At 41.4% G+C, this 18,305-nt stretch overlaps 1 protein-coding gene and 1 pseudogene across 3 annotated transcripts in view; one reads left to right on the top strand and one right to left on the bottom strand.

Annotated features, from left to right (window-relative positions):
- Nucleotides 1-457: 457 nt before the first annotated feature.
- DENND5B (DENN domain containing 5B) overlaps nt 458-18,305 on the top strand; it is a 223,562-nt gene continuing 205,714 nt past the window's right edge. For all 3 annotated transcript variants that reach the window (XM_088837249.1, XM_088837247.1, XM_088837248.1), the window contains exon 1: nt 458-792. In XM_088837249.1, coding sequence (XP_088693375.1) covers nt 666-792 — 127 coding nt within the window. In that variant the 5' untranslated portion in view covers nt 458-665. The remainder of the gene's footprint in view (nt 793-18,305) is intronic.
- Nucleotides 950-1,691, bottom strand: LOC148777671 (uncharacterized; annotated as a pseudogene).

The raw sequence follows: 18,305 nt of genomic DNA on the forward strand, positions 1-18,305 counted from the left end.
GACATCCGCACTTGTCAGTTTAAAATATGTTGATGGTCTAGATCGTTGTGGGAAATGATTTCGGAGCAGCGGTTAACCTTTCCCCAAGATGCATTTCTATTTTAAAAATTCAGGATAGGAAGCATCCCCTCTGCGGTTTTGCCTCCTGCTGGCAGCCGGAGGCGCGTGTGTGGGGTCGCCCTTGCGCCGCAGCCCCGGCCGCCGGGCTGGCACGAATCCGGCCGGGATCCGGTGCTCCCTCAGAGCCCGCTGGACGCGCGCGCACGTACAACCGAAACGCGCGCTCCCGCCCCTCGCGAGCGCGCCCTCCCCTCCGCGCCCCCGCGCTCCCACCGCCAGAGCGCCGCTCAGCTGACCGGCGGGCGCCAGACGCCGAGGCTCCCAGCTCGCGAGCGCAGCTGCGGCGACGCGGGCCTCTCCGGGCGACACTCCCCCCGCGCGCCCCTCCCCCGCCGGGCACCGGGAGCGGGACCGACCGGGCACGAGCTCCAGGCCGCTTCCCCGGAGCCGAGCGAGGAGCGGGGCTGCGCTGACGAGCGGCGGCTGCGCGGCCATGGGCTCGCCCGGGTCGCCCTAGGGCGGGCGCGCGGGGACCGGAGCCCGAGCGGCAGCCTCAGCAGCGAGTCCTCTCAGGCGACGGCGGCGGTAGGAGCCGCGCGGCCGGGATGAGCGGGAGCGGCGCGGCGCCCGGCCCGGCCTCGGGCTCCTCCCCGGCCGCCTGCCGCTTCGCGCACTACTTCGTGCTGTGCGGGATCGACGCGGACAGCGGGCTGGAGCCGGACGAGCTGGCGGGTAAGGCCGGGCTGCGGCAGCGCGGGGTCTCCTCGGGGCCGCGGGGGACGCTGCGGGGACGCGCGGGAGGCGGGGTGCCGGCTCCAGACAAAGTCAGCTCCCGGCGGCGCTCGCTCGCTGGCCGGCCGGGCTCTCGGGCAGCGATTTAATGACATTGTTATTTATTCCGCGTGCAGGGCGCTCTGCTGAGCCCGCGGGCGCCCGCAAGCCGGCCCCCTCGCCCGCAGCTGCCCGCGGAGGCGGCCGGTGAGTCACCGGGCGGGTTAACTCCGGCCTCGCTGTGCTCCCGCCCCCCACCCTCAGCCCCGACCTCGAAGTTTCAGCCTCTGCACGTGACGCGGCGCCCCGACCCTCCGGGGAAGGGGGCGTCGGAGGCGGCGGGGCCGCGGGGCGGGAGTCCACCCAGGCGGCGGCGGCCCGCGGGGCGAGCGCCGGGCGGGAGGCTGATTGGACTTCATCCTGGAGTGTTCGCGGTCTGCGCCGCCTCCGTCCTCGGGTTCTGCGCTGACGGTGGAGTCACCTTTTGGAATCCTGTCGATTTGGCAGTATCGCGGGGGCTGGCGGAGATCTTTGAACCTCAGGACTTAGGACGATGCTTTGTTGATACCGGCTATAGGGTCCCGAGTTTAAGTAGTTAGACATTGCCGCTCAGTTGGATGCACCGAGTGTTGCTGCCTAGGTTTCCTCGGAGGGGCATCGTGCGTCCTTTTGACTCATTATTTGATGGCGCAGTGCGGGGCTGAGCTGGAGAGCAGCCGCTGGAAAGGGGGCTGTTAAAGGCTGGTGGTGGAGGGGGCAGGGGTGTGTGCGCAGTGTCAGGAGGAGCCTGGGGAGAAACAACTGATTTCATTTTTCACGCCTGTTTCTCTCTGCTTGCCTTCCTGCGTTCTGAATCTCGATTTTTTTTTTTTTTTACGTGTGAGACAAGTGACATTTATCACTTGAACTTTATCTGTGTCAGTGTTAAACACTTAGGTCATAGCCTTTCAGAACAGCTTCTTTGGACATAGCATTCTTGATTGCACCACTGTGTGTGTGTTTCTTTTCCTTTTTTGGCAGGGAGGGGGTGACTGAAGAATGTATTAAATAATAAACAGTAGTAAACAGAACTGTTCAGCCTTTAGAACAATACCCACCAACTCACCTCTTGGCTAAATGAATATCTTAAGTCAGTTTCACAGCAAAACATTTTCAACAAAAGCTATGTCTAATTTTACTTAAAATTTTTATTTGAAAAGAGAGATGACTACTAGGCTATGTGTAATTATATATTCCTGTCGTTTCTTCATGTCCGTATTAAGAATGGCTTTGTTAAGGGTTATGGAGTTAGAAAAAAGAAATGTTTGGAGAGATTCCTCTTTCAGGATTGGTGAAGGGGTTATTTTAGGTTTCTAGAATCCCTTTCCCCCTAAACATTTATGACACTGAGTCACTTGGAGACCTTTTGTCAGTGGCTGCTGATGATTGGAAAAAGCCTGTATTTTTTTCTTCATCAAGTCTGTATGCCTAGTAAAGCTAAAACAGCACCTGTAAGTGTGACCTGAGTCTCTTTGGGTGTAGTGCAAATGGCTTTAACAAAACAGTAAAAAAAATTTTTTTTAATGCATTCATTCAGTAAGTAGTTTTGAAAGCCTTTAGGTGTAGATTGTGTTCTAGGCCCTGGGCTCAGCTGTAATCAAAGCAGTCAAAAAAATCACTGCCATCATAGAGCTTACATTGTAGTGTAAAGAAATAATAAACATATGTAGTTTTGTCAGACGTTATTAAGTGCTGTGAGGAAAAATACATCTGGGAGATGAGAGTAGGGCAGTGCCAACAGAATGATGGAATTTGTAGGGTTTAATGATTTTAAATAAGATGGTTAGGGAAGGCCTTAGGATAAGGTAATGTTTGAAAATAACCCTAAAGGAGGTGAGAAAGCTGGCCATGTGGATTGTCTCAGGGAGCAGCATTGTAGGCAGAGGAAACAGCATGTGCAGAGACCTGAGGTGGAAGAGTTCCTAGTTTTGTGGTAACAGCAAGGAGGCCAATACTGGTACTGAGTAAGAAGGAGAGTAGTAGCTGTCATCACTGAGAAGAAGTAGGGCTTCCTAGACTGTTAGATTTATAGATAGGAAACCATATCACTAGGCTTTGAGCGGTGTAACGAGATCTGATCTACCTTCTAAAGAGATGGCTGTGGCTGCCATGTTGACTAGACTATATCAAGGGCAAGATAGAGGCAGACCAGTTAGGAGGCTCTTTTTCACTCTTTGAGCAGAAGTTGTTGGGGGTTGGACCAAATTATGTGGTTAGAAGCTGAGTATATTTTGAAGGTAGAGCCAGCAGGACTTTTTGATGAGTTGAGTATGGTATTCATAATAAAAGAAAATGATGATTAAAAAAAAATACGACTCCAAGATTTTCTCCCTAAACAATTACAAGCACCTGTTTACTGAAATGGGAAGACTGGTGGAGAAGCTGGCTGGAGAAGATTCGTTTAGCTTTGGACATATTAAGTTTGAGGTGCCCATTAGACGTTCAGATACAAATACCAAGTAGGCAAGACATCTATCAGGGCCCCTAACTTTATTTTTAGGTGTAAGCTGAAAGCCTTGAAGTTGGTTGTTGTCACCCAGGGAGTGGATGTAGACAGAAAAGAGAAGAGGCTTGAGAATTGAGTCCTGGGGATATTGCAACATTCTGAAGTGAGAAGGATGAGGTGGAAACAACCAAGGAGTTTAAGAAACTAGTGTGACAAGAGGAAAACAAGAGAATGTAGTATCATGAACCCAACTACCAACTTAACTTTTTCCGCAGAGCTACATTTAGGATCAGGAAACAAGGCTGGTGAGTTAAGCAAATTAGTCACAAGGTTGTTTCTGTTTTGCTGCATTAATTTCAAAGTTAATGATAGTTAGGTTTCTGTTTTATTTTTCTGGAACTAATCTATTTTTATTGTACTGTTTCTTAGCAAGTTGTCACCCCACCTGTAGAAGATCTTAGTTGACTTCTATTAAACATAAACCAGTTGCTTTATAGACTTTTTCTTAACATATACATATTCCTAGAATTTATACTTTGCAGGTGGTGGGTCATTGTTATCAAACGAAGGACACGAACCGTATGATGAAGTAACAGTTAAATAGACTGAGGTCTTGTGAGAAATGAGACCTTGTAATAAAGTGATCTGGGCTTTATCTTGCTTTTTAGACACTCCTCCTACAGTGAAGCTTTGCTTTACCAACAATGGAAAAGACATCTTTCATCGCATATAGGTCTTTAAACAACTGAAAGTAATTTAAATATATATAAATTTAAAATATGGAAGTCCTAGAGATTTTATGGATGTGTCTCTCTCTATACGTATACTGATACAGCAGTATTGGGCTTCCTAGGTGGTTCTAGTGGTAAAGAACCCACGTGCCAATGCAGGAGACATAGAGATGTGGGTTTGATCCCTGGGTCAGGAAGATCCTCTGGAGGAGGGCATGGCAACACACTCTAATATACTTGCCTGGAGAATCCCATGGACAGAGGACCCTGGCGGGCTACAGTCCATCGGGTCGCAAAAAGTCGGACACAACTAAGTGACTTAGCAGGCATGCACGCATAGCAGTATTGCCTGTTGTTCTTCTCTGCCATGTCTTAGCTATTGTGCTTCTCCTACTCACTGTGTGTTTTCAAGATGTATTTGATCCATAAACAAAAATGTCCCTTAAATGTTAAAGTAGAAAGATTTAAATTTCCTTTAACGTTACAGATAAGATGTTTCAGACTGACCATTGCATAAAGAAGAAAGGAGGTGTAAATAGAAGTCACTGGAATTAGTTGATGTGAAGGGAAGTAGGTATCATCTTGAAATTTTCCTTTATGTCTCTCATGTCCTCTAAGACCAAGCTGTAGGAATTTATGTGGCTTGATTTACAGCAACAGATCTTTTAGGCAGTGGAAAAATGAAGGATATAATTAGACCTTTATTCAAGTAACGTAAATATGCAAGCCCCCAAATATTCCTTCTCCCAAGAGGGAAATGTCTCTGCTGCTCTCTTTCATAGTACCTTGTTCAGTTCAGTTTAGTCGCTCAGTCGTGTCCGACTCTTTGTGACCCCATGAATCACAGCACGCCAGGCCTTCCTGTCCATCACCAACTCCCGGAGTTGTACATAGTGTTTAATAAGTGAATATAAAGTTTACAAATGAGTCTGCAAATTGTGGTGACCAGAATATTCTTAAAGTTTTTCCATGGTAGCTTGGATTCAGGAATGCTGATAGATATGGAAGTCTGAGAGATCCCTGCTTTGTTTCGAGATCTTCCTTGGTGCCTCCAGCTGTTTATTTTTAGCCTTGGTGTCTTGGCTGTGGTTTAGAGCTTAGGGGCAGTGAAGACCATGTTCTGAATTCAGATATAAAATTTTGTTAAAACCGACAGTATCATGCCGCAGTAGTACTGGAAGGGACCTTAGACATCATTTAGAGTGGAGAAACGAAGACTGAGAGTTTAAGATCTCAGAGATCCCATTTGATCAGAGCAGGCACCAGACTAAAGCCTGGTTGTTCTTTTTTTTCCCCCTGTGCAATTCAGCTTGTGGGATCTTACTTCCTCGACCAGGAACTGAAACCAGGGCTCCAGCAGTGAGAGCAGCAAGTCCTTAACCACTGGACCACCAGGGAATTCCGAGCTTGGTTGTTGTAATGCACAAAGCTGCATAGTTATTTAAACTCAAAAAAAGATGAGCTTAACGTGAGTTCAGCAAGCATTTCAGGATTACTCTTAATCCAGACTGAATGTCATAGTCAAGACTGTGCTAAAGTCTTTTAAAAACCATGGCCAGGTGTACAGGGGTGGATGGGATAGGAGCTTCCCTGATCTGACCACAATTGGTAGTGCCTCAATTGTTAACTTTGCTGACATCCTTGGTCCACAGTAGATTATGTTTGGGAGTTTTCAAGGTCTGGCCTGGTAGCTGGGGTGCTGGGGAAGGAATAATACAAAGATCCTTTGGAATGGGGCCAAAGAAGATTCAAGGTCTAATTGCTGTGGTATAGTGATACTTGATTTTAAAAATCCCCTTGGAATAAAATTCTTTATAGTGAAATTGTCCCAACAGTGAGGGCAACTAAGTCCTAGGGCTCAGGCATCTGCTGCACTGGTTCATGCAGGACATACCAGCATAGGGAGCTCAGAAGAGCAGAGAAGATGAGATGGTTAGGAAAGCGGGGAGGAGGGAGGAACATAAGTGTCTTTGGAGGAGAAATAGTAACAAAAGGGGAAGAAAGGGGACAAGAAGATAAAAAGGAGGCTGGAGAGGGGCATGTACATAATGTCCAGTGCTGAGGAGTTGAGACAGACTGTCCTGACATTCCTGAGTATATTCTTTGTTTTGCGTTTCCACTTCTGGTCACAGACACTCTTGGAGTAATAGAAGTAAATGTCTAGAATACGATGCATTGTTAGTCATAATTTCTATTGAACTCCATATGGAGAATCTTCTATAATTTGTTAGAGGGTAGAAGCAGTTCCTCCATAAGGTACTTCAGTCAACTATACTTCAATTTTAAAAAATAGGTACTTTAGGAAACAAGTGCCGTATGTCCAAATCCTTAACAGTTTTGATTAATAATGACTTAAATTTTGTTTTTGATAAAGCCATAGCTAGCCTTTATGCTCTGGATTAATTATTCAGTGTTAAATGTTTACAGTGTGCCAGGTTGAGGAGTATATAGGTGACAGTCACTGTTTTGAAAGAATCTACAATAAAATAGCAATAATAAAATAACTTTCTGCATGCTAAGCACTGGCTAAATGCTTTATAACTATTAGCTCATTTCATCCTGACAACACCTTAGGAGATGGCACTATTTTCTCTATTTTACAGATGAGGAAACTGAGGCTAGAGAATTTAAGTCCTTTGCCTAGGTTCATATAAGAAGTGAGAAGCCTGAATTAAAAGTCTGACGTGATCCGTCCATGCTGGTAACCTCTACATTCGATGCCTCCTTCATAATACATACTGGATCACACAGATTATAAATTCTGCCAGTACCCTACATGGATAACCCTATAATCAAATGTGATTATTGTTTAACACCTCTGTAGAAAAAAGGTATTAAGAAGGAGAAGACTAGTCTTTATTACCTTTAAGACCTGACCTGGCTTGTCTCCTTGCAGGCAGCACTGCATGCATTCTTTTATTCATTTATCAAAACAAAAATAAAAAAAGAAGAGTATGTATTTGATACTATTCCTGTTCTTATTAATGAGTATAAGATATAATGGAAGTATAAGGTATTTGCTGCACAAATAAAAACACTACTTCCAAAAACCTACTTTTAAACCTTTTGTTGTTCTTATTGGGTCTTATACCTATCTTTTCTTAGCATAAATTACCTGTCCTTAGATAAGTTTATAGTTTTTAAAAGGAATGTTGCTTGCTTGTGAAACCTTGGCTGGTGTGGCTGTCAGTACAATTGTTAAAGCTGTATGCACAGTCAGAAGCTGAGAATCCGGTCCTGGGTCTGTTATTTAGGACAGCTGTGGGTCTCAAGTGTTTTTATATGTATTGAAGGGGTTAAATGAGGTACTTGGTTTCTGAATTTATCACTCCTCTTTACGGGTTGGAAATTGTTTTTGAATGAAAAACTATCATTTTTTTAAAAGATTAATCCTAAATGACATTGAACATGAAGACTGAATATACCCCATATCTCACATGAGGATTGATGAGTAATTGTAATCTCATCCACAAGGAATGGAAAAAAATAAGTTAGTCTGTGTTGTGCAGTTATTTAGTAAGTGTTTTGAAATGTTAGTTCATGCGCGCTCAGTTATTATCTGCATGGACTCTTAGAAATCCAGAGATCTCTGTTTGAAATGACCATGTTAAGTAATCTCTAGAAGTCTGTATTCTAGCACTGTGGATGATACTGCCGGTTCTCCACAAAATAGCCAGTGGGAATCTTAGAATAATTTTTTCCACTTAAAATTCTTCAGTAACTGTCTTTGTATTCAGATAGAGATTCAGATTCTTTATTGGTATCTTAGTTTATTCAGGCTGCTATAAAAGAATACCATATACTGAGTTGCTTATAAACAAGAGAAATTTATTCCTCACAGTTCTAGAGGTTGGGAAGTCGAGATGAAAGTGTTGGTAGATGAAGTACTGGTGAAGTCCTGCTTGCTGGTTCCTAGATGACTGTCTTGTATGAAAGGGGTGAGGGTGTGTCTGAGATGTCTCTTAGAAGGATTATGTATGAATTCCATTCACGAGAGCTCCACCCTCGTGACCTAAGCACATCCCAAAGGCCCAAGCTCCAATGAGGGATTAAATTTCAACATAGGAATTAGGGGGGTGGGACAGAGATACTCAGTCTGTTCACCCTGGTTGGCAGAGCCCTTCATAATCTGCTCTCTGCCTGTCTTTCCATCCTTTTCTGATTGGAACAATCTTTCCTGTTGCATTGGTTTTCTTAAAGGTTCTTAAATATGGCAAGCTTCTTATCTCGTGGCCTGTTTATCTTCTATTCTCTCCCTAGAACCTCTTCCCCTAGACCAGCATGGTCCATTATAATTATTAATATAATGTGAGAAATGTTTATAGTTTTAAAATTTCTAGCCACATTTAGAAAAGTAAAAAGAAACAGGTGATATTAATTTTAACGATATATTTTATTTATATATCTAGGAGATTATTTCAACACATAACATAAAAATTATTCGTGAGATATTTCACATTCTTTTATTCTTACAAAATGTTTAAAATTCAGTGTGTATTTTATGCTTACAGCATATCTCAATTGATCTAGCCACATTTCAAGTGTTCAGTAACCACATGTGTCAGGTAGCCACCCTTTGCACAGTGTAGCCCTACATCTTTGCAAGATTGACTTCTTCCTTTTCAGGTTTTTGCACAAGTGTTGCCTTCTCAGAGTAGCCTTCCCAGACCACCCTATAAAAAGTTGTGTCCTTCCTCTTTCTGCCTGCCCAACCCTTGCAGTCTCCCTGCTTTATTTCCACATTACTTATTTCCAGGTATATTGTACTTGACGTGTCAGTATTTCCCATTCGATTGTCGGCTCCTGGAGGGCAGGACCATGTCTCTCTTGTTTAGTTTTTTATACCCAGTAACTAGATTGTTTGAATAAATGAATGAAATCATTTGAGATGGGCTTTCCTGATAGCTCAGTTGGTGAAGAATCCACCTGCAATGCAGGAGACCCCGATTTGCTTCCTGGGTCAGGAAGATACCCTGGAGAAGGGATAGGCTACCCACTCCAGTATTCTTGGGCTTCCCTTGTGGCTCAGCTGGTAAAGAATCCACCTGTAATACTGGAGACCTGGGTTCGGTCCCTGGGTTGGAAAGATCCCCTGGAAAAGGGAAAGGCTACCCACTGCAGTATTCTGGCCTAGAGAATTCCGTGGACTGTTTAGTTCATGGAGTCGCAAAGAGTCAGACATGACTGAGCAACTTTTGCTTTCACTTTCACCCAGTGACTAGATTGTTTGAATAAGTGAATGAAATCACTTGAGATGGATAAATATAGAACTTTTCTTTTTGTTACCAACAATAAAAGTTAATATATTTGGTTTCAGTTCAGTCGCTCAGTCGTGTCCGACTCTTTGTGACCCCATGAATCACAGCACACCAGGCCTCCCTGTCCATCACCAACTCCCGGAGTTCACTCAAACTCATGTCCATCGAGTTGGTGATGCCATCCAGCCATCTCATTCTCTGTCGTTCCCGTCTCCTCCCGCCCCCAATCCCTCCCAGCATCAGACTCTTTTCCAGTGAGTCAACTTGTCGCATGAGGTGGCCGAAGTATTGGAGTTTCAGCTTCAGCATAAGTCCTTCCAATGAACACCCAGGATTGATCTCCCTTAGAATGGACTGGTTGGATCTCCTTTCAGTCCAAGGGACTCTCAAGAGTCTTCTCCAGCACCACAGTTCAAAAGCATCAATTCTTCGGCGATCAGCTTTCTTCACAGTCCAACTCTCACATCCATACATGACCACGGGAAAAACCATAGCCTTGACTAGACGGACCTTGGTTGGCAAAGTAATGTCTCTGCTTTTTAATATGCTGTCTAGGTTGGTCATAACTTTCCTTCCAAGGAGTAAGCGTCTTTTAATTTCATGGCTGCAGTCAGCATCTGCAGTGATTTTGGAGCCAAAAAAAATAAAGTCTGACACTGTTTCCACTGTTTCCCCATCTATTTCCCATGAAGTGATGGGACCAGATGCCATGATCTTTGTTTTCTGAATGTTGAGCTTCAAGCCAACCTTTTCACTCTCCTCTTTTACTTTTATCAAGAGGCTTTTTAGTTCCTCCTCACTTTCTGCCATAAGGGTGGTGTCATCTGCATATCTGAGGTTATTGATATTTCTCCCGGCAATCTTGATTCTAGCTTGTGCTTCTTCCAGCCCAGCGTTCCTCATGATGTGCTCTGCATATAAGTTAAATAAGCAAGGTGACAATATACAGCCTTGACGCACTCCTTTTCCTATTTGGACCAGTCTGTTGTTCCATGTACAGTTCTCACTGTTGCTTCCTGATCTGCATACAGGTTTCTCAAGAGGCAGGTCAGGTGGTCTGGTATTCCCATCTCTTTCAGAATTTTCCACAGTTTATTGTGATCCACACAGTCAAAGGCTTTGGCATAGTCAATGAAGCAGAAAGAGATGGTTTTCTGGAACTCTCTTGCTTTCTCCATGATCCAGTGGATGTTGGCAATTTGATATTTGGTTTATTTGTGTGTTTTTTTAACCTCTAAAGTGGACTAGCGTTTTTTGTTGTTTTTTTAAAATGGGAAACTTGAAATTAATAAAAACGCAAGAGAATAGAAGAATGATTAATTTTTTAAAAGGTCTATGTCAGCTTTGTGGAAAGCTATTAAAATGTCTTACGTTTATAATATTTTTAGTCTATTCCTTTCCTCTTGAAATAAGCTGTGATTGGTAAATAAAATTAATAAACTTTTTTTTTAAACACCAGTTTTAAGCAAGCATGCAGATACTAGCAAATCTATGGTTTTTCCTCTTAAGCAGACAACATGTCTTATTTATTTCTAAGCTAGTGCTAAGTGATGAGCACACAAATAGTGAGTAGTGTTCATGAAGTTTCAGAAAGTGGCTGTGTGAAAGAACCCTGATAACTTCAGTTATGTCTTTAGAGGGATACTTCAGGCAATTGCATTCCATTTCCTTCTTTGTGGACACCCACATCGGTTTTGGGCCTGGGCAGCCAGGACAGTTCTCTTTTTCTATAAAGTTTAATCCTTTGTAATTTTTCCCCGTTTATATTTTGTCTTTATTGTGCCTTGTATAATGTTCTCTTCTGCCTGAGACTTGACTTTTTAAGATTTAATAACCTCTTAGCCAGAGATTCCAGAAATTTTCAGTATGAGGCTGTATTCTACACTACTTTTCAAACAGAATGCAACGATAGCTGTTTTAGTGTGAGGAGATAAGAACTGAGAGTTCTAGGAATAAAAATGGAAATGTTTTATGTACTGCTGAGACAGCACATCATGAGGCTGGAAAAACATGAAACAGTTGCTTTCCTCTTCATTCCTGCACCTTTCCCAAGAATCTGTGATTTTTACTAACTTTATTATGAAATATTGTAACTATTTTAATTAATGGATTTCTTAAGTTAGTGCCTTTATTTTCCTTTCATAAATTTTTATACTTCACTGGTGTATAAAGTTAAGTTTGAAATAATGCTTTTTTAAATGACTTTCAAAGATACATGCTAGCACTATTAAATCAGAAGTAGCTCCAGGAAATCCCCTTTATATAATGAAGCTATGAAAATAGTTAATGTTTATTGGGCCATGAACTGTGGTTGATGATTTATAAACATTATCTTGAATCCCCACAATAACTTGAATGTATTATTATCATCACTCTATAGGCAAGGAGGCTGAGGTTTGGTGAGTTGCTGCCCAGAGTCACAGAGACAATAAAGGCCAAAGCTGGAATTGCATCCTGGTGGCCCTCTTCTGCTGTGTCCTGCTGCCCCTCCAAGTCCTCCAGACCAGCTGTCCTCAGCTGCTGGGTGGTGACATATATCCACTGGGTCACAATTAATTATTAATAATGGTTGAGGACTTTCTGGTGGTCCATTGATTAAGAATCTGCCTGCCGATGCAGGGGATACAGATTCGATCCCTAGTCCAGGAAGATTTCATGTGCCATGGATCAACTAAGCCCCGTGTGCCACAACTGCTGAGCACGTAGTCTAGAGCCAGAGCTTCGCAACAAGAGAAGCCACCGTAGTGAGACACTCTCTCACACAGCCGGGTAACCCTGCTTGCTGCAACTAGAGAAAGCCTACTGACAGCAGTGAAGACCCTGCGCAGCCAAAAATTAATTAATAAAAATAGGTGAAATACTGAGGTTTTAAGTGGTATTTTTAAATAAGTGGAATTAATTCAATATCTGCCCTCTAATGATGTCATTCTCACTTCCATTCCTATGTGCTTTTATTAAGTAGTGGAAGAGAAAGTTGGTGTTACATGCACTATACCAGCAATTGTGAATAGCCCCACACAGGATGGGAAATCTATCTTGTTAATGCTACCACCAAGCTGGTTATTCACGAGCTGTGAATAGTTTCCACATATTTCTATTCTGTTAGGAATACCGTTGCAAAAGTAGTCTGTTTGCTTCCCTTGCCTGTAGATTTTTTTTAAATTATTTATAGTTCAAGGACACGTATGGGAGTATGTTTTTGAACTCTTCATGCTGATCTAGATTGTTTCTTGATACTTTCTCAATTATGAAATGTGACAGTGTTTTGCCAAAGAGCTTTCTAAACTATAGGATAAAAATATGAGGTAGAATTATAATTTTAGAGTTGTAGAATTTAAGTTCAACCCTGCTGCGGACTAGTAGGCAGCATACTGTATCTGTAACCTCTTAGATACAGCCTGTAGACCTCTAGGTTTTAAATATGAAACCCAGGTTAGAGACATTTTAAGTTTTTTTTTTTTTTCCTATATCCCAGAGGCCTTGTGATGTAAATCCATCTGTCTTGCGTAATTTTCTGGTGCTCTGGCTGAAAGAATCCAGGTTTCTGCTATGAAGATCTTGTTTTCTTGCCCTCTTTGTCTCCCTCTTTTCTAGTATAAGACACTCCTACTGTCATTTATTTAACACAGAAAATTATTCTATAGTTTGAAGAAATATCATGTAGAACTAGTATCTAAATTAAGTTTCAGATAGTCATCATGGCACAAGTGTGCTCACAGGCCAGGTTTTTGTACCTTTTTCCCCCCAATCCCTTCTTCAGAGATCACCCTTATTTTCACTTTAGTCCTCATGAAGTCACAACCTGCTCCTTTGGTTCTTTTTTCTGTAATAATGGGGAGAAGATTTTTTTTTGGCAAAATTTTTAATTGTCATTAAAATCTCAGAGGTAAGAAATTCTAAGGTCTCCTTGAATCCTCCAGTTACCTTCATCCTTAGCAGAACAAGGAGGAGTTTTGTTTTATTTTATTTTATTGGCTGCACTTTGTGGCTTATGGGATTTTTATTCCCTGACCAGGGATGGAACTCCAACCCAGCAGTGAAAGCACCAGGTCCTAACCACTGGACTGCCAGGGGATTCCCAGGGAGGAGTTTTTATTTCCCACAGCTATTCCGGTTTCATACTTTCTGTTTCTAGTATCCTTTCCATTTCCCTCCTTTTTCTTCCCTCATAGTCCTTTGGGAAAACAGGGACAGTCTGCTAGATCAACAATATCCTTTCTATATATTAAAATTATATATTTTTTTCTCCCAGGACTAAAATAACAGAGATCGTTTTCCTATAGGCAGATGAAACATGATTGTTTCATAATCATCCCATAGTTTCATACAATTCCCAAACATGGAAGTCCTCCCTGTCATAAGAATCAACACGAACATATCAACTGGAATTCCATGAGAATAAGGTATTTGGGCAGTAGGAATTTAGGACTGTAGTTGAGTTTGATCCCTGGGTTGGGAAGATCCCCTGGAGAAGGAAACGGCAACCTACTCTAGTATTGGGAACCCTCATGGACAGAGCAGCAGGTGATAATCCTTGGGGTTGCAAAAGAGTCGTATTGATTTAGTGACTAAAAACAACAACATATGTTTAAAGTTTATGGTTAATACACTTCTAGCACCACATTTTATTTTCTTGGTTAATTTTCTTCACTTTAAGTTTAACCCTAACTTTTAAGGAAGTTTAAATGGCTGGGGTAACAAGATAATAAATTGTTTAAAAATATTTCCCCATCTATGTCAAGTATGTTCTTTTTCTAAATAAATATGTCCAGATTTTAAAATATTCTGGCCTAGCTCCAGGGAAGTGAACTTTGGTACTTGACTGTTTGCTTTGTGCCATTGTTCATTAGAACAATGACTGTGATTTCACAGTTTATTAAAACAAAAGCATTGGTACCATTGAGGTGATTTGATTATGCCAAAATAGGTTATTTTGTTTAGTTGTTCTCACCCCTGTCTGGCAGTGCTTATTTTTCCATTGACAGCCCTGTTGTAATTCTATTTTAAATAAATACCTGAAAGCTGTGTGGGCTCGAATATAAAATCTTGCGTATTCCTCACAGTGAAGGATTGAGAGGCCTCATTTACTGTGAAGCACTAGTAAGCCATCTTGTCCCTGGTGGAAGGAGCCACTGGGGAGAGAGGTAAAGTATGTGTGTATAGAGGGTGGAAGGTGATGGAAAACAAAAAGTTAAAACCGTACTTATTATTCCAAAATCTTCTTTTCCTGATCTTGCTGATCTGGTACTGTTACCCTGTCTTCTATGTGGAACACAGTTTTGTGGTTAGAATGTGATAAATGGTACAGAGATATTCAGACAGATGCCCTAGATCCTGGAGTCCCCACAGTAATTGTGTGAGAGAAGTCATTACAGAGTCTCCTGTACAGATGTCACACCTGCTGAAAGTTTAACAGAATCATATTCACTCTTCCCTGGAATGAAATCTCCTGTAACAGAAATAAAAATGTAGCTTTTTCTGAATGTGGCCATAAGGTCAAGAAGTAGACATATTTTGTTGAATCATTAGGGAGTAGAAGCCTTGCTGTGAAATGTCTGTTGACATGTATGCATATTTAGTATTTATTTCTGTGCCCCAGTGAACCCTGTTGAATAGATCAGGTGACAGCTTTTATCTGAAAGTCAGTCTTTGAGGGGCAGCTGAAGCATGGGTGTGTGAGTGTGAAGGATTGGTGTTTTTTCACTGTCAGGGAAAGAAGTAACTTCTTAAATTTCTTGCTCTTAAAAATAAGGAATACTTTCATAAAATTCAGATTTACTCTGGGACTTAAAGGAAATGGTTGTATTATTTTAGTGTGTGTGACTGCATAGTTTTTTAATGTCTTCTGAAATAGTGAGATATAGGCTTCTCTCAAGTGTGGGAACTGTTTTGCACCCTGTTTCCCTGTTCACTGACCTCTGCCTTTTGACCCTGCTGCTTTGTGACAAGATTATGGGCCTTTGAGCTTTTCACCAGTCCACCCAGGCTTAAGTTTGGTTGTACAGAAACATAAAGCTTTAAGCTTCCTTAAAAGATGTTTTTAGAATTGAGGCGAACATTCAGATTTAATTGTGGGCATGAACTTTTGTAAATATATTTTCTTTAAAAAGTTTGTTTTTTTCTGTCCAAAGTATTATGTATTTTCTAATAGGAACTTTAAAGTTTTCTGGATGTGTATATGACTATGTTTTTTTTTCCCCTTCGGAGTAAAGTATCAGTGTTTATCAGTAAAATAACAGTGTTTATTTAGGGAGAGATTTACAATTCAAGTTTTCTAACTGAAGGGAACCAAGGGAGACCCAACTATTTGCTCTCCGTTGTTGTCTTTTTAGGCATGAGAAGTTAAAAATCTGTATTCGGAGAGTGTTATACGAGAGCAACAAATCAAATATTTCCAGAGAGAATCAATGCTTTCACCTGCTTATCTTACAGTAAATACTTTTTAGACACCTTGCCAGATGCCCAAAATAGAGAAGGAAGACAGTCAGGAACAGACAAAAAGAGATAAACTCATTTACTTTTGCTGCTTATTTGTAGTTAATGTGATAGTTTTTGTTTTGTTTTTGGAAAGAGGGTAAATTTAGTGTCAAAAATAAAGATTTGTTGATTGTGCGTTTTATTATTGTTTTACATACTATCTTCAAGATTATCCAGAAAACTATGCATTTGCTCTGTTTCAAACATTGGGGTAAGACTTTCTGAAGAATGTCTGTTTACACACTGTCCGAAGGATTTATAATAATGAAGCTTTTGGACTTCTTTTTACATGGCACTTTCCTGCTACTGAATATCCTACCAAAAGTGAGGATAAGCAAAACAATTGGCTTGAGATAATAAAAGACAAAGTGCTTTTTTTTTAAAAAAATGTGGCTTTTAAATTATAAAAATAATGTATGTTCAATTTAAAAACTGAAGTAGATAGAGGATTGTATTAAAGAAAACAAGCATTTGTAATCCCAGAGGGGTGGAATTTAAAATAAGAATAGAAGTTCTGATTCTGATCACTCGGTTGAGGCCACAGTGATCGTTTTACTAAGGTGTTGTGGTTAAATAAGCTGAGCAGTAATCTAAGAAACACAGTAAGATTTTCTTTTGTCCAAGTCATTGCTGTTGATTTAGTAAGACAGTTGTGATGACCTCTGTGAAGAACTGTTAGTTGAAGGAGTGAATGAATAAATAATATGGAGTTGTCTACCTCAGGTGTTCACTTTGAGGGATAAAAATTAAATGCTTAGTACTTACAACAGAATTTTTAAAAAACCAAAATCCTCTATAAGGTCAGTAATTACAATTAAATAGGAAAAGAAATAGTGGCTTTGAATCGTAAGAGTTTGACATTAGTAAATATTTTTTCATTATGGAAAAAGAAAAGCATTGGTGACAAATGAGGTACGTAGAGGAAGGAGAAACTGGTAAGCAAAAGAGGCGGCTCAGTGACAAATGAGATAAACTCTTCATCTCCATCTTTCTGGGAATCCAGTTTGTTTATAGTCACATAGCGGAATGGAAATATGTTTAGATGGCATAAGAAACCTCTGGTGTAAAAGCTGCTTGTCTCCCCTCAGGTTGCTGAGCCTAGAAGCAGCAGCAGATCCGACACTTGTCCCTCACAGCTCCCGGCCTGCCTCCCACTTAGAGTCTGTGTAAACATTTCAGGAGCAGCATTGGCAATGGCTGCAGAGGATGCAGAGAGGGCTTGCTATTTCCTTTTTCATGTAGCAGAATAATGAGAACAGGGACAGTCTTCTGATTGTCTTATAGTGTTTTGGCTGTTAGTTCTTTTAGATCCTTTCTGTTAACTCCTTTCCTCCTACAAGATACTTAGTCAGATGTTTAAAGTCATATGTTTAACTAACCAACCAGAGACCTTAACATACCAAAGAGGGGATATTTGTCATCCTAACTGATAAAAACTTTACAAGAACAGATGTGCTTCTCTCATTTTCTTTAAACCTGTCTGTTTCCTGCCATGAATGTGAGTTTTGTCAATAATGACTATGCATGCTAAAAATTGTATGAGTAAATGCGGCAAAACTCTTCCTCCAAAAGAAATTTTTTTAAGGGGAGAGAGAGACAGATAAGGAGGGAGGGGGAGAAGGAGAGAGGATGTTAGCAATTATCTGGAGAGGTGTTACTTGCATTTTTGTTTCAGTTTAGTTATTTTTATTTTTTTAGGATGGGCTGAATTGAGGTGAATTTTAGTTGTTCTAAGATCTATGTCTAGCAGTGATTCTTGAAATTTTTTTTTGAGAATATTAACACATTCACAAAAGAAAGTAGAGAGGCAAACCATGGGAAAGAGAGGGTTTATTTATGCCCAGGTCTCTGCTCCCACTTGTTTCTATAACTGGATATGTACCTTACACACTTAAAAAGAGGTTTATAGACTAGCTGCCTTTAAGCATTTCATGCAATGGAGATGAGTCTAGCTTTTAGAAGTTTTTTCTGTCAGTTAGAATACTTGTAACTTGGCTGGTTCACGCAACAGTTTTCTTTGGGTGGAGGTGATCAGGTATAGTTTAAACAAAGCGCTTGTCCCAGTGTTCACTGCAGTTCTTTATGCTCCGTCTGTCCCCAGTGTTGACTTCCTCTTCAGTTTGGCTTCCTTCATGGTATTAAAATGGCTTCACATTTGCACTTCACGTCTTCCCTAGAGGAGATTTAACTTTTCCTCCTCCACTCCCCACTCATGTCTGAAATAAGAATCTGGGTCTTTGCTATGACCAGTCCACTTTAGGTCACACTGCCCAGAGGGCATCCTTGAACCATTAGTGTGGCCAAGGAAAATGGGGTTAAGCTGCCTGTTTAGAGACCAGTTTGGGATGAAAGTACAGGACTTCTTCACAATGGAAGAGTGGAAGATTGGCTACTGGAGTGCAGCCTTTTTGAATGCTAGACTTTGAAGGCAGCACGTGCTTCTGGGCTGAGTTCTGGGAATATCACTCTGGATGAGGGGTTAGAATAGAATTAAACTGGGGAGAAACTAGAAAAGGAGAACCA

This window comes from Moschus berezovskii, chromosome 6 (assembly GCF_049115385.1).
Source record: "Moschus berezovskii isolate FMDL1 chromosome 6, NW_MosBer_1.0, whole genome shotgun sequence".
Taxonomy (NCBI): domain Eukaryota; kingdom Metazoa; phylum Chordata; class Mammalia; order Artiodactyla; family Moschidae; genus Moschus; species Moschus berezovskii.